This window comes from Cnephaeus nilssonii, assembly GCF_951640355.1.
Source record: "Cnephaeus nilssonii genome assembly, chromosome: 10".
In the NCBI taxonomy this organism is placed as follows: Eukaryota; Metazoa; Chordata; class Mammalia; order Chiroptera; family Vespertilionidae; genus Cnephaeus; species Cnephaeus nilssonii.
Genome location: NC_137081.1, coordinates 10379496 through 10396676, shown reverse-complemented (window position 1 = coordinate 10396676; position 17181 = coordinate 10379496). Strand labels below are relative to the sequence as shown.

The following is a 17181-nucleotide window of genomic DNA, read 5'->3' as shown; positions in this document are numbered from 1 at the left end:
CTGCACTAATTAACACTTTTGGTACCATTCTCAAGAGAGTAAGATGGAATTTTAATAACATTTAAAATATTAACTTGTTAATTATTCCAGTTGTTACCAATCTGACAAACTTAACACATAATAGTCTCTTTAAATAATATTTTATACTTGGAAAAAACTGAAACTGAACCAAAAAGGGGACGTTTTTATACTGAAATTTTTTAAAATACATAACAACAAAAATCAAGTAAGTTGATTTTTAAAAAAAATCAAGTAAGTTGGATTTTTGGCATTAGACAAGTCTAAAAAACTATTAACATTATTAACAGTCTATTTTTGCTTCAAACAACGTTAAAACATAGTCGTAAGTCATGTTTTTAATAATTTAGTTTTTCTTACCAGGCTATTTTCTTTCCAAGCTTCTGGGAACTTGGGTCTCTGTTTTTCCCTAGACACCAGAACCTGCATATCTTCAAAAGTGGGATGGTTTCCAACTTCTGTCTGAAAAGCCATCTGGTATTCTGGTACAGATTCACCTGTGAAATTTTTTATTTTTTATTATTATTTTTTTTTTTAAATATATTTTATTGATTTTTTACAGAGAGGAAGGGAGAGGGATAGAGAGTTAGAAACATCGATGAGAGAGAAACATCGATCAGCTGCCTCCTGCACACCCCCTACTGGGGATGTGCCTGCAACCAAGGTACATGCCCTTGACCGGAATCGAACCTGGGACCTTTTAGTCCGAAGGCCGACGCTCTATCCACTGAGCCACACCGGTCAGGGCCACCTGTGAAATTTTTTAAAAGGACAGAGTAAAATGTCCAGTTACCATAAAATGATATACTTACAGGAGTATTAGCTACTAAGCAAGCAAAGAAATTGTCACAATCTTTTTTTTTTCTTAATCCTTTCCCATATTTGGAAATTCTAAAGAAACCCTTTTGTGGGTTTAATGCATTATTAATAAATGTTTCACTTAGAATAGTCTCTGATAAATTAAATGTTTTTTTATAAGTTAAACAGTACTTTCAATGATGAAAAGCTATTTTTAAATGGTTTCTAGCATTACAAAATTTGGAGGGAAAAGATTTTTTCATATATACATATTAATATGCCTGAATTCTTATGCCATATAGGGATCAAGGATACTGAATATGAGGAGATGTCCAGGATCTAGCACAACAAACACGTCTATAGAACCGAACATAACTGGGAGGGCTGTAGAGACATCATATCTAATTATGTACCTATTTTCCGGCATATAAGATGACCCCCAACTTTTCCAGTTAAAATATAGAGTTTGGGATATACTCGCCCTATAAGATGACACCCAGCGTATAAGACGACCCCCGACTTTTGAGAAGATTTTCCTGGGTTAAAAAGTTAATTAGTTAATTAAAAAGTTAATAGTTAATTAAAACCACAGATTCCTTCTACCTTTTCTCTCACATGTGCATCTTCTTCCTCATTTCTATATCCAAGATTATAAGGTATCTTAATGCAACTCTCTTCTTTTTCCTTTATTTTTTTTTATTGTGGTTAAATATATATAACATAAAATTGACCATTTTAACCATTTTGAAGTGTACAGTTCTATGGCACTAAGAATATTCATGATGTTGTGCAACCATTAACACCATCAATCTCCAGAATTTTTTTATCTTTCCAAACTGAAACTCTGTATTATTAAACAGTAATACCCTATCTCTTTTTCCTTTTTAAAACTCCTTCTAGTTCTATTATAATTCTTCCAAGATTTTGCCTTTCCCCTTTATAAACATCTAATATTGTTCTTTATTATTTATTGGATGAAAAGCAATAATTATTCTTTGAATGCAATAGTTGCTTAAAAATGTTGCTGATGGCAGTGTACTAATGCTGATACCATAAGAGTCATTTAGTCAGACATACTTCTATAAAACAATTCTGGGTTAGTATATTTTTAAAAATCTGTGGCCTAAGTTTCAATACTGGAAATAAAAAGTTCCAAAGTTCCAATAATACTATGATTCTACTACAGTTCCTGCAATTCTCAGAAAAACACCTCAACTGAGTACTCTGTACTTCCAATTAACTAAAAAATATACTTCCAAATAAGAAATGACAGACCTCTGGTTAATCTAAATAATTAATTTCATCATATTTTAGAATTATAAACTATTGATAAATGCTTACTGTTTTTAAAGCCAAAAATTTCAACCCTACTACTAATCTCTGTTTTTATGAAATAGTTCCATTTCATAAATTTGTCCAATGGTGATTCAATTGTCTGTTTTTCCTTTTTCTATATTTTTAATAGTGTTATTCCTATAAAATAGAGACCATTTATATCAAATCATTTTGTACCCCATGTAGTTAAGATTCTATATGACAATTATGACAGTGATGTAAAAAATACTAACGAAAGGAGAAAACATAAACTCATCTGGTTATTTCAAGTAAGCCTCAAACAAAGCATAGCATTCACATTAGATGAATGTTCTTTCATTGAAAGGATGAAGGAAAGTAGGAAGGCAAGAAGAGAGAATTAAAAAAAAGAAAGATAGAAAGAAAAAAGTGTTCCAGTGGTTAATTCATTGCTTCTAATTCCTTATTGAGTCAATTTAGGACACAATGTAAGTGTAGCTTATCAAATGCTCTGATGGTGCATAAGGAAAATTATGACTGCTAAGGCTATCAGAGGCCAAACTAAATATGGTTAGGTAAGCTATTGTGAGCAATTAATTAAATTGCACTCAATGCAAACATGGAGTCCTTTTAATAAGTTTTTCCTTCTGGCTAGTAATGTTTCTGAACACTAGATGGCACTAAACTAAAGGTTTAAATGAAAGTCAAAATCTGTAATACCATCAACAATAAAAAAATATTAGAGAGAAAGTAAAAACATAAAGTTGACTTTTTTAAATATAGGTAGAAAAAGCAGATATAACTGCTTTGCATAAAATTCATATATCAATTTTTGATAGATCTCTTACCTGGGAAGAGGTCTGTACATCTCATAAATATCTCCCAATAGATTAGTCCAAGAGCATACATGTCTACTTGTTTCAAAGCTGATTCACAGTCCCTCAGGTTCACAGCTCCTTCTAGAACTTCTGGTGCCATATATCTGATTGTACCAACCTGAAAAATCAGAGCAACATTTTTCGGAATGAGAATGAAGGGCATACATTAGACAGAAATTATACATCAATTGCATATCAACAAGATGTTAATAAGTTATTGTACCCTAACTATGTTACTGAAACTGTTCATACCTGATTTTTTAATCTACAAAATGCCTTTGAATAATTAAACTGTGGTCAATACATCTTATTGAACAGAATCAATAAAAAATGAGCTAGACCTTTCATTGCATATCAACATTAAAAAAAACACCTTTAAGACACAGTAAGAAAAATGCAAAACAATATATATACCACTTAATGTTTTTAAAGTCACAAAAAATATAAATGTATGTACAGACCTGTATATGTAAATGCAGAGAAAAAGGCCACAGAAGGATATGCTCCACATTGTAATAGTGATTTATCAGAAGGTGACTAGGTCCTGTCTCACCTTGATAATTTTACTCCTACTTCAAAAATCAGTTCCTACAAACTTCTTCCTACTGCTTATAAAAAGTGAATTTGAACGGCAGTGACTTCCATAATAAATTGATGAACTCTATGCAGTCTTTGGTATTTCTTAATTTTGTAATTTCTAAAATGCTATAATTGGTGGAATCCTATATAATAAAAGGCTAATATGCAAATAGACAGAACAGCAGAACAACCAGAACCGAACAACCGGTCACTATGACGTGTGCTGACCACCAGGGGACGTGCACAGAACATAGTGGGCGTTGGCCATGGTGGAGCAGGTGAGCAGGGGCACCAGACCAAGGTGGGGCACGGGTCGCTGCCATCGGGCGAGCCTCTAGAGGTTACTGAAAATTCTTTGCTCCCGTGTGCCGTGGTCCCGCCTGGCACTTGCACCTGCTGCTGGTGCTGGCCCTGCTCGCACCCACTGCTGGCACCGGCCCCAATCACTCCATGCCTTGAATGGGTGCGAGCGGGGCCAGCACCATCAGCACGTGGGAGCAGCGGCGGCGAGAGCGGGGCTGCCGGCAGAGAGGGGGACAGGGGCCACAGCGAGAGGGGCCAGGCAGGGGCACAGAGGATGGGCCGAGACCCACCCCTGTGCCTACCGCAGCCTCGCGGCCCACGGTTCCTTTCAAGGTGCACAAATTTGTGCACTGGGCCCCTAGTATAAGGATAATTATCACGAGTAGTTATCAAGGTAGTGGATTCTTAAATGCAATTCATAATGTTTTCAAAGTATGCCCGTGTGATTCTTCTTGTATACACGCACCTCACTTATGGCTGCATTGTCTTCTTCTCCTGGGCGTACCAATCTATTTCCAGTCAGCCTCATGGACAACCCAAAGTCACTAATAACACAAGTCCCATCATTTTTCACCAGGACATTTCTGCTGTTTAAATCTCGATGGGAAATTGCAGGTTTATAATGATCTGTTTGGATAAATTCAAATATTCATTAATGCTTAAATAGCACTATTGGACATGAAATGAGTATGCAAGTAATAGGGACTACAACATAACTATAAAAGGTAGTTTTTTTTTCTACCTATTAATTTTCTAATAACAAAAAAGACCATAAGAAATCAAAATTTTAACTCAAAATCATTACTATTTTCAGTTATATTTTAAAACATAACTCCTATTGTATATGTAATTAAGTTTTAAACTTCAACTGTAAGTAATAGCCAGCATGCTGTTGCTTCTAAATTTTAACACATACTTGTTTTTTTCTCTTCATTTTAGGGCAGTGATTTTTAACCTTTTTCATCTTCTGCACACATATTCTGATTATTAAAATTCTGTGGCATACCAAAAAATATATATTTTTGCCAATCTGACTCCAAAAAAAGGGTATAATTTTTATTCATGCACTGGATGGCTATTGTGTTGGCTATTATTTTTTTTATTTGACAGTCTAAGGAAAAAGAGGTCATTGTCCTTGACTAAATAGTAAGGTATTGCATGTTTTAAAAATTCTTACGGTACACTGATTGAAAATTGCTATTGTAGGGTAGCAAAAGGAGGCAATAGAAAAAGGGATATTTGGTAAAACAACAACAAAAAAAGGTCAACACATCTAAAACAAATACCAATAAAAAACTGACATGCCTCCAAAATTTGTATATGTACCTTACACTTTTCTCGTATGGCTTAACAGACCAAACCTGTGATAGAATATCCCAGTTCTGCCCTGAGGTTTAGCCATGTCTCTAAGCCCACCTCAGTTCTTCAAATCAAACTAGAAGCAGTTTTACAACAGACTGAGATAACAAGTGGTGGAGCTGCTATTTCTCAGCAAGTTATGAAAAACTGTTTTCTGATTTTACAGAGAAACAAAGCACTGTTATGCTTATTCTTTGTTTATCACTATACTATATGTTCCATGGCAGAAAGAACATGTTTTTCCTTAATTAAAAAGGCCTGACACAGAGAAAATGTTTGCGGACTGAAAGAATATATCTAACCTAAGCCCCTCATTAGAAACACATTTTTTTTTTACCTCTCTGTAAGAAAACTTTATATATATATATTACATTAAGACCACAGCTCTTGAAATGAAAAACATTCCATAGCACAATTTTTAAAATTTAAAATAACTCACTAGGTATCCAAAGAATACAGTGATCCAAAGTCAATGATGTTTATTGAATGTTTATATTGAGGACCAAAAAGACTTAGTATTTATATTTATTACTCTCATTAACAAGTACTAGATTGAACTTTCATCAACAATGAAACTACAGAGGATACTGACATATATATTAAGCAACAGCACACAATTGGAAGAAAAAGTGGTAGTTACAAAGTTTATCAAAGAGTTGTTTTCTTTCTCATTTTCTCCCCTTCTCACTCCCTGGACCCACCTTCCAAAGCTTCTACTAATACGGCTCAACTCAACCCCAAAAAGAGCTTCATTTCTTATTCTGAATAAAAACAACATAAGTCTATGTGTATCATCTCAAGCTGATATTTATGTAAGAAAATTTATAGACATTGGAAAATGTTTATATACTAATAATACCAAATCAATACTTAAACTAAAAGATCTTACACATTAAATCAGGTTAAGAATGGGGAGAATGTGCAATGACTCAGTGAGACAGCCAGAGGGGAAAATTGGGTAATACTTTCTGCTACTATTAAAAAGAAAACAAAAGAAGAGAGACGAACAAAGGAGGAAACGGGAAAGAAGAGAAGAGAAAATATGAAACAAGATAGCATTCATCACCAATGCAAAGGGTAAACTATACACTGTCCTTTTGATACATTTTTTGCCTTTAAAGATACATCGCAAAGGAAAGCAGGGACATAATATTAATTATGATTTTTTTAAAAAAACCTGAATGAAAAATAGTGTCTCTGTGGATATTTATACAAAGTCAGACAGACATATAGACAGAGAACAAGCACACAAAGGACATGAAAGGATATACATAAACTAATAGTAATAGTAATTTTAATAGTAATTTTCTGGTTAGGTTTGAGTGATCTATATATGTTCATTCTTAGATTTTTTTATGATATTATGTTTGTTATTTATTACTAGAAAAAATTCATAGGGAGAACCAATTACAAATAAATAGGTTCAACAACTTATTCTGAAGCAAAAAACAGCTGAATGAATAACAACAGTATTATTCCTCATTACAAAATTTCTAAACAGCAAAGTTATATTTGAAAATACTGGGAAGAACAGAGTTCTGGGGGGGGGGGGGGGGGGAGTGTGAAATTACCTTTTAAATGTTTTAAAATAGTCGCCCGAGCCGGTTTAGCTCAATGGATAAAGCGTCGGCCTGCAGACTAATGGGTCCCAGGTTCATTTCCCGCCAAGGGCACATGCCTGGGTTGCGGGCTCAATCCCTCCCAGTGGGGGGCATGCAGGAGGAAGCCAATCAATGATTCTCATCATTGATGTTTCTATCTCTCTATCTCTCTCCCTTCCTCTCTGAAATCAATAAAATATACATAAAAAATAAAATAAATGTTTTGAAATAGTATAGTATAGTTGGACTATTTTTAAAATAATAGGTAAAATCGTAAGCTCACACAGCTACCATACTTTCTTGCAATAGCATATACATATATTCATTTTTTTAAAAAGGTTAACTAGTGAAAATATTAAGTAATGTTTAAGACTAAGATATGCACTTAAATAAAACTCTTACTTGATGGCAATCCTTCTTTTCAGCCAATGTTTGACGTGAAACCTTGCTGAATTAGGCAAGCCTTGACAAGGGGGATTAGGAAGATATTTCAAGTTCTGTGCTAAAGGAACTATAACAATATTTAAGAGTAAGGAAACACAGTCCAAATGGCTAACGTCCTAAAGCACTAAAGTGAGTGAGTGCATCAAGTTGCTGACACAGGTAATAACACTGGTCAATTCTGTATTCAGGAAAAGCAAGATGTTAAGATAAATGAACTGCTAAATTATTCAGGAGAAATTATTTATATATGAAGCAGCAGCTAGAAAAGACGATCCATGCTATTATACAATGGAACAAAGATCTAAGAAATTGATACATTAAGAATTCTCTTCACTACAGAGGTCAGAGAAACTGAAAAAACAATGTTCTAGGGCTGTATTATGACAGGAAAATGCTGTAAGGGATGAAAGCTTGAGAAAGCACAAAGACAGATTTTCGCAGCAAAGCTAATTTAGAGGTGCCTATGATATGAGGTGTATTTTGAAACAAAGTCAGAAAGCAAATGTATTTTTTTTATTTTAAAATGTTTTTTTATTGATTTCAGAGAGGAAAGGAGAGGGAAAGACAGACAGAAACATCAATGATGAGAGAGAATAATTAATCAGCTGCCTCTTACATGCTCCACACTGGGGATTGAGCCCACAACCCGAGCATGTGCCCTGACCAGGAATCAAACTATGGCCTCTTGGTTCACAGGTCTATGGTCAACCACTGAGTCATGCTGGCCGGGCAGCAAATATATTAAAAGAACATTTTTTAAAGTATGCCTATACGGGTATCTTTGCAGGGACAGTGTTCAGAGCTTTAATCAAATTCTCAATGGTATCCATGACCCCTCTAGAGCAGGGGTCCTCAAACTTTTTAAACAGGGGGCCAGTTCACTGTCCCTCAGACCGTTGGAGGGCCGGACTATAGTTTAAAAAAAACTATGAACAAATTCCTATGCACACTGCACATATCTTATTTTGAAGTAAAAAAACAAAATGGCAAAAACACCCGCATGTGGCCCGCGGGCCGTAGTTTGAGGACGCCTGCTAGAGTCTTGAAATTCTTTTTCTCATTCTTCCTATTAGATTTAAAATACAGTTCTCACGTCAGATCTTTCAAATGGCTGGCTAATAAATCTGCTATATATAAAATATACTTTTACTTTGAAGATATGAATAAAATTTCCCTTTAATTTTGACTCCACATGAGTATCATTCATCTTCTATTCATTGTCTTACCTCCTCGTGGTAATTCTGTGTGAAGATAAGCCAGTCCTCTAGTCACAGAATGAGCCAGACGGCAAGAGCTTACCCAATCACTTGTATGGAGACTAAGATACTTGCATAGAGATCCCTATTTAAAAGACAAAATAAAAAAAGAGAGAGAGAAAAAAAATACTGCAATTAATTTACTTGATTAGAAGATAAGTTAGAAGTCTTATAAAAGACTTGCATAGGTTAGGATTCCATGGATATCTAATAAATTAATGGCATTTCAGAATCTTGAAGGAGCAAGACATTTCCTTGGGTAGAGAGAAAGAAAAAAAAATTTAAACATTATCAATATTGATTTTTCCAATATTTAAAATTATGCAGTTATTTCATTTTAAATACTTCTTTGATTTCAAATTAAGATAGAAAATGAGTCGTTTAGACTCTTTCTTTACACTATACCTCTTATCAGTATAAATACAAATTATATTGTTATGTTTTACAAATAGAAAATAGGAGATTTTTGTAAATATGTATGTGCCAGTGCTACTCAAAGTGCTCATCCACAAGCTCTTTATTACCAACCAGCCTGGGATAAGGAGCTTGCACCAGAATGAATGTCAATCAAAGCACTGCTTCCTTCATCAAGAAAGTCTTGTGGAGGGGTGAGAGGGCCGGGGGAGGGAAGGGATGGAGAGATGAGGGGGTATTAAACCGTTAACTAGTGACTATACAGTTAACTAGTGACAGTTAATTCACATTCTGTGTGAGATCCTTATCTCATTGCAGACTCTTAGTAACCAGTTTGCAAACCAGCAATGTTCTACTGAATATCTGATTGACTGCTCATATAAATCTCAGTTTATTGAATGAAGAACTTACATTGGGATAGTACTCCATCACAAGCAAATACTCCATGCGTCCATCTGCAGTGACTCTCTCATCTCCAACTATAAAGCGAGCAATGTTGTCATGTTCCATCAAAGGCACTCTGTAAATGTTCTTCTCATTGATAAAATTTTGACGGTTTGTGAAGGAAAACATTTTTACAGCAACTGGACGCTCATCTAAGGAACCTTTATATACTGCTCCATATCGACCCCGGCCAATCAGCTGCAAATTTGTTTTGAAGCAAGCAAGGTATTAATTCAAATCACAACAGAACAACCAAATTTACTAAATAAAGTGTAAATCCCTAAGTGTGCCACAGCTCTCTATTGCTTAAAGGTTAAATTATGTCATTGTCAAGGAATTAATCAAGTCCACATTTTATATGGCTCAGGAAGCAACTACTAGACCCAGCCTTCCCAAAGACAGCAACAATAAACTCTGAAAAAAAATGTAAAAAGAAACTAAAAGTGCTGGAGAATGAAGAAAAGGAGTTAGGTAGTGAGGGGAGTCAACACTTAGAAGAAAGGAATGGCATGTTACCCCCTTTTATAGCTCTTAGCCTGAGAGTAGGCTGCAGTCAGCTCTGTGCATTGGAGCTAAAAACAGAATAGAAAATCCATAATCTTTCTGGCCCCAGGAACCAGAGGACAGAATTTGGGGTAATCACGGCTGCTGGAAAGTGAGGGGAGAATTTCAGAAAGGAGAATCAGAGAGATGGAAATGGAGTGAATGCATGGGACAAATTCCTGCTAAAGACAAAGTAACTGAACTGAGATTTGAGCTTCCATCTGAGAAGAGTTTGCAGTGTGTCCAACCAAGATAACTGCCTACTAAAACAAACACTGAAAGTAAACACACTTCAGAAGAATCTAAAGAACATAGGGTCTGCACCATATTCATATTCACAATATCCACGAAATAAAATTAAAAGTTACTTAATACACAAACAACCAGCAAACTGCAACCTGTTCTCTTCATTTTTTTGGCTTCTGGGGATTTCACTTTTTTATTAAAATAGGTTAGGGATTTACTATCATCAATTTAAGGGTATTTGTTATATTTCACTCACTGTTTCTAAGTTAAAATTTAACAAACAGATAGACTGTTCTTAGAAAGGTTTATCAATATCTGGTTAAATCAGCAATGTTTGGGAGTGTTTCTTTTACTCAGTCCAGGATAAAATCCTATGGTTTTAATAAGTATTTTTTTTCAATGTAGTAAATTGGACATCTAATTATAATACATTTATTAGCCACACTTACTTCTTTTGTGAATTGGTAGTTCATTTCTTTTGTCCATTTTTTAAAATTATTTCTTCATATTGATTTATACTAGCTCTATATCAATTCTTTGTTTCTGTGTTGAAATACTTTTTTTGTATTTGGCTTTTAACTTTGTTTGTTATATTTTTCTCCCAAATGAAAGGTTCTTAAAATGTTTTATATTATCAAATCTACCATGTCTATTATTTAACAGTCTCTGCAGTTTGAGGATCAAATTTATATATCTACTAGTGACCCAGTGCACGAAATTCATGCACATTAAAAGGGGATTAATTAGAGGAAATAATTTAATATTGCTATTTGCCCTTTCTCTATAATAGAAGTGTCAGAGACGAAAGAAAATTAGTAAAATGTATATGAAAACCTTCCTCCTGTCAGAGTCTGGGGCACACCACGGGACCCAAAGTCAAGTCCCCGCCCACCCACATGCACCTCAAAATCGCTTGAGACCCAGACCTGGCCGGCTCCCCCCAATTGGGCTAGATCCAGACCCGGCCAGTCCCACCCTTGTCAAGCCCTGCCGGGCAGGGGGCATAGCCTCAGGTCCCCTGGCCCAGCGTCAGGACAGGGGGCGTGGCCTGAGGTCCCCCAGCCCAGACCTGGATGGGGGCGTGCCTTGAGATCCTCCATCAAGCCCCGCCAAGTGGGGGACACAGCCTGAGATCCCCTGTCAAGCCCTGCTGGGTGGAGGACATGGCCTGAGGTCCCCTGTCAAGCCCCGCCAGGTGGGGGGGGCGCGGCCTCAGATCCTCCAGCCCAGCACTGGGAGGGGGGAGAAGCCTCAGGTCCCCTGTCAAGCCCCACTGGGCGGGGGCGCGGCCTGAGTTCCCCCGACCCAGCACTGGGGGTGCATCTTGAGGTCCCCTGTCAAGCCCCGCTGGGCGGGGGGATGTGGTCTGAGGTCCCCCGGCCTGGCGCTGGGGCGGGGGGAGCAGCCTGAGGTCCCCTAGCCCAGCACCAGGACAGAAAGCCCACCTTGAGGTCCCCCGTCAAGTCCCGCTGGGCGGGGGGCGTGGCCTCAGATCCCCTGGCCTGGCAGTGGGACGGGGGGCGTGGCCTCAGATCCCCTGGCCTGACGCCAGGGTGGGGGGCACGGCCTGAGGTCCCCTGTCAAGCCCCATGGGGGCAGGGGTGGGCGTAGCCTCAGGTCCCTGCTGATTGCTCGTTAAGGCTCCTTAGGGAAATTGGCCTCAGCTGTGGGTGCAGCCATCTTTGTGATGGAGTGATGGTCAATTAGCATATTCCCTCTTTATTATATAGTGATGGTCAATTAGCATATTCCCTCTTTATTATATTGCAGTCTCTGGTTTGGGGATCATAGTTTATTTATTTATCCTAATAAAGAATAAAACATTCATCATGATAAAACTTTTAACATAGTCCAGCCGGCATAGCTCAGTGGTTGAGCACCGACCTATGAACCAGGGGGTCACAGTTCAATTCCTGGCCAGGGCACATGCCCGGGTTTCAGGCTCGATCCCGTGTGGGGTGTGCAAGAGGCAGCTGATCAAGGATTCTCTCTCATCATTGATGTTTAGCTCTCTCCCACTCCCTTTCTCTCTGAAATTAAAAGAAAAAAAAATTAACTTTTAACATAGCTTCTGAGAAATTACCAAATAAAAATTAAGTTTTATGGATTATATAATAGTCCTATGGGCCTATAAAAATATATAATATATTCACAGACAAGGAACATTTACTTGAATCTAATATGGATTCCTTGCCTAGCACATGCTTCTCAGAATTTCACATCCTTATTCCCAAACTCTGTTGAAGTCTGTACTCAAAGGTCAATTCCTTTCTAAATATACTTTTTTAAATAACCCCTTTCCATAACTTTCTTACCTTCTTGTCCATTTTATTTTTCTCCATAGCACTTACTATTACTTGAAATAATATACATTGGTTTACCTGTTTATAGACTCTCTCCCACCACAATGTAAGTCTCAAGAGGGTTATCTGTATTGTTCAGCTACATTCTCAGTGCCTAGAATAGTCTTGGCACTAAACTGATACTCAATAAATACTTACTGAATAAATAAACAAATGATTCAGGAGTGAATAAAGTCACTGTCTCAGATATGGGAGCAGAAGAATGGTCCATAATCTAAGAGCAATCTTACAGTCTTACCTCCAACAGCTTCAGATTATCTAGGTCAAGAGAGGGCTCTGATGCTGCTGCCTCCATCATGTTCATACTGTGCAGACCTTGTTTACGGTCCCCTATGGGAATAGGCAGAAGTAGTTACTGTGTGCTTCTCTGAAAGTGAAGACTTTATTATACTTTTTATTATATTACCATTAAAAAGAAGAGCTACAGAAGGGTAGGCAGCAAGGCTTGTGCCTAATGTCAATGGGTGTAAAACTATTTACTAAACTAAGAATTATCTATAAATTAAGATGAATGATGAATAACATGAAATCTGAATTCTGGGAGATGATTCCAGTAACAGACCTAGTTTAAAACCTTAAAAAATACTGCCAAGACATTAAAGGTAGTTTTATTAGTTATTCAAATCAATGAATGAGTGCCGATTTCCTAAAAGTTCATAGAACCTAAAGTTTATTAGAAACAACTGAACATTTGATGATACTGAGAAATTACTATTACTTTTTAAAATTTGAAAATGGTATTGTGGATTTATATATATATATATATATATATATATTTTTCTCCCTTCTATTTCAGCAACAATACTAAAGTATTTATACATAAATGGCATGTGATTTTTTAAAAATCCAGTGGCACAGAAGGTGTAGTGAGTGAGGCTATAGATGGGTGATGTACAGATGTGATAATTGTTGAAGGTGGGTGATAAGTATTTTGTATATGCTTGAAACTTTTCATAAACACTAAAGGGAAAAGGATTGTTAAGAGAGAAAGATGGGAGCTACTGTACCACACAATGTTTTTTAGCATAAAGATTTTAAAAAGGAGAAAATAAATATCAACTAAATGGCATGTTTAATAAACAACAGAATAAGAAGTTCTATTTTTACCTGTCAGCATCCTGTATCCAAAGCATAAGGCAACTATCAAAACAGCTAATACAGAGACTGAAGCTAAAGCAATGATTATTGTTTCATCTCGGTTAAATGAATGAGGTGGACCTAAAAGAAAACAAATTTTAAAATATAGTTATCATTAAAAAAGATGTACATATTTACAATGAAATATTACACGGTCATAAAAAAAAAAAGAATGAAATCTTGCCATTTGCAATAAGGTGGGTGGACCCAGAGTATTATGCTAAGGAAAATAAGTCAGACAAAGACAAATACCATGTTATTTCATTTATAAGTAGAATCTAAAAAACAAAATAAACAAACAAAACAGAAATAAACTCAAATACAGAGAAAATGAAATCTGAATTTCTCAGAAATGATGGTTGCCAGATGGAAGAGGGGTTTGAGAGGGATGATTAAAATGGTGAAGGAGCCCTAGCCAGTTTGGCGCAGTGGAGAGAGCACTGGGTCCACAGACTGAAGGGGCCCAGGTTCAATTCCAGTCAGGGGCACGTACCTTGTTTGCAAGCTGGATCTCGGGCCCTGGTCAGGGCATGTGGAAAGCAACCAATTGATGTTTCCCTCTCTCTGTCTCTACCCCTCCCTTCTCTCTAAAAATCATTGGAAAAACATCCTCAGATGAGGATTAACAAAAAAACAAACAAACAAACAAAAAGGTAAAGGAATTAAGTACAAATTGGCAGTTACAAAACAGTCACAGTGATGTAAAATATAGCATAAGAAATACAGTTAATAATATTATAATAGCTAAGTATGGTTTCAGGTAGGTAGATGACTTATTGGGGGATCACTTCATAAGTTATATAAGTGTCTAACTACTATGCTGTACACCTGAAATTAATATAATATTCAATGTCAACTGTAATTAAAAAATTTTAATGTAAAAATATAGTTATGCTTTTTTTTAGTATTTTGTTAAATAGTGACAGGAAGATGGTATCACTATATAGTCAAATCTGCAATGTTTTTGCATCAAAGCAAATAAAAATTAATAAATTTATAGTAACTGAAAAGTATATATTTCATCATACAGATTATTTTATACTAGAGGCCCAGTGCACAAAATTCGTGCACTCGGGGTTCCCTCAGCCCGGCCAGCACCCTCTCGCAGTCCGGGAACCCTCGGGGGATGTCAGGGAGCAGGCCTAAGCTGGCAGTCGGACTTTCTTAGTGCTGCCGCGGAGGCGGGAGAGGCTCCGGCCACCGCCACTGCGTTCGCCAGCCATAAGCCTGACTTCTGGCTGAGCAGTGCTCCCCCTGTGGGGAGCGCACTGACCACCAGGAGGCAGCTCCTACATTGAGCGTCTGCCCTCTGGTCATCAGTGCGCATCATAGGGACCAGTCATTTTGCCATTCAGTCAATTTGCATATTAGCCTTTTATTATATAGGAAGATTATATACATTTAGAACACTGAAATACCTGTTAGTTATATTCCTAATTATTAACCTTTTGCACTCGGATGTCGAGTGTGACTCGACACGGTTAGCATCGGTAGCAGCTCGAGAAAAAAGCAAGCGAGTGCAAAGGGTTAAAATACTAGAGGCCCGATGCACGAAATTTGTGCAAGAGTAGGCCTTCCTTCCCCCAGCTGCCAGCACCGGCTTCCCTCTGGCACCCAGGACCCGGGCTTCCCTCTGGCTGCCAGCAGGCACCCGGGACCTGGGCTTCCCTCGAAGCCCCAGCTTCATTCAGAAGTCTTCCAGAAGGACATCCAGTCTAATTAGCATATTATGCTTTTATTATTAACTACATCATGGAACAGCACAGACAGAACAGTATATTTAACAGAATAGTCTTGGAATCACATTTGGTGTCTTTTTAAAAAAGTTTTTATTGATTTTAGAGAGAGGAAGGGAGAGGTACAGAGAGACAGAAACATCAATGTAAGAGAAACATTGATTGGCTGCCTCCTGCGCACCCCCTACTGGGGATTGAGCCCACAACCTGGGCATATGCCCTGATCAGGAATCAAACCAGTGACCTTCGGCTCATGGGGCGATGCTCAACCAACTCAGCCACTCTGGCTGGGCTCACATTTGGTTTTAAATCTTGACTCTACACCACTCTCTCGGTGGCCTTTAGCAAGTTACTGGTATTTGACTTTTCTGATGTTCAATTCTCACATTTGTAAAAATAATAATCTCTACCTCACAAATCTTCTTTGAAGCTTAGATGGAAATCTGAGTACTTAGTATAGTGTTGAGAATATATTATCTATGCAATAATAGTAGTTATGTTTACCAATATTAATATAATGATTAAGAGAGCGTGGCTTTGCTGGCAGTTAAACCTGAACTAGACTTAAAACTCAGTTCTTCGCCCTCACTGGTTTGGCTTAGTGGATAGAGTGCTGGCCTGCAGACTGAGGGGTCCTGGGTTTGATTCCGATCAAGGGCACATGCCCAGGTTGCAGGCTCAATCCCCAGTGGGAGGTTGGGGGTGTGTGCAGGAGGCAGCCTATCAATGATTCTCTCTCATCATTGATGTTTCTCTCTCTCTCTCTCTCTCTCTCTCTCTCTCTCTCTCTCTCTCTCTCTCTCTCTCCCTTCCCCTCCCTCTCTGATATCAATAAAGTATCTTTAAGAAACAAACAAAACAAAAACAAAAAACAACTCAGTTCTTCCACTTACTGTATGACCTTCAGAAAATTTCTTCACCTGTCTGAGCCCAAGTTTATTCACTTGCAGAAAGGGAACACACATAGCCAAATCACAGGGCTATTATGAGCCGGTACACCATTTTATGTGTTAGTTCCTTCCATGAATCAGATCATGCCCAGAGAAACACCCTTTAGGATGGATGTCCACAAACTGGAGTATGTCCAAAAGACATGAAGGTATGAGAACACTGAAATGTGATAGGTAGAGAAAAATGGAAGTGTCTGGTATACAAAAAGAGAAAATTTAAGAGCATACGATAGCTGTTTTCATGTGGAAAAATAGATTTGTAGCTAGAAAGAATAACATGATCCAATTAGTGAGTGTTCCAAGGACAGTAGACAGAAAATATTGTTTTTGATCCATGGTTGGTTAAATCTACAGTTGTAAAACCCAGGAATATGGAAGGTCAACTGTGTAACCACAGAACTATCTCAAAGTGGACCTATCCTGTTTCTAACAAGATTCTGAGTTGCTTTGCACAGACAGCAGACCAAAACCGCAAAGCATACAGCAGAGGCACAGGAGAAAATTTTGACCCCCAGTTGCACCTGGAACGCCCCCCTCTCCTTCCCCTGACTCCCATAAATGTTTCTAGAGAAAGCCAACAACTGGATTTTTAAAAACAAGTAAATTTCTTAATGACAGCAACTAAGTAGCATTTTTATCATAACATAGATTCTGTCCATTCACTATACTTTCCTGAGTTTTCCTACATGCAAGTAGATGTTTTTAATGTTTTCCTTCTATGCTGTTTCTATAACTTTGCTATTAAAATACATTAAACTATTTTTTTCTTCCCCACCACTGCCTGCCCCCCTGTTAAACTATTTTTAAAAAATTGGTTAT

The 17181-nt window shown here is 37.4% G+C and overlaps 1 protein-coding gene across 1 annotated transcript in view; it reads right to left on the bottom strand.

Annotated features, from left to right (window-relative positions):
- Positions 1-17181, bottom strand: part of BMPR2 (bone morphogenetic protein receptor type 2) — a 104513-nt gene that overhangs the window by 17529 nt on the left and 69803 nt on the right. The window contains exons 4-10 of the mRNA XM_079782310.1: positions 13647-13757; positions 12778-12869; positions 9355-9585; positions 8500-8614; positions 4336-4496; positions 2958-3105; positions 379-515 (exon numbers count right to left, since the gene is read on the bottom strand). Of these exons, the coding sequence (XP_079638436.1) occupies positions 379-515; positions 2958-3105; positions 4336-4496; positions 8500-8614; positions 9355-9585; positions 12778-12869; positions 13647-13757 (995 nt within the window). The remainder of the gene's footprint in view (positions 1-378; positions 516-2957; positions 3106-4335; positions 4497-8499; positions 8615-9354; positions 9586-12777; positions 12870-13646; positions 13758-17181) is intronic.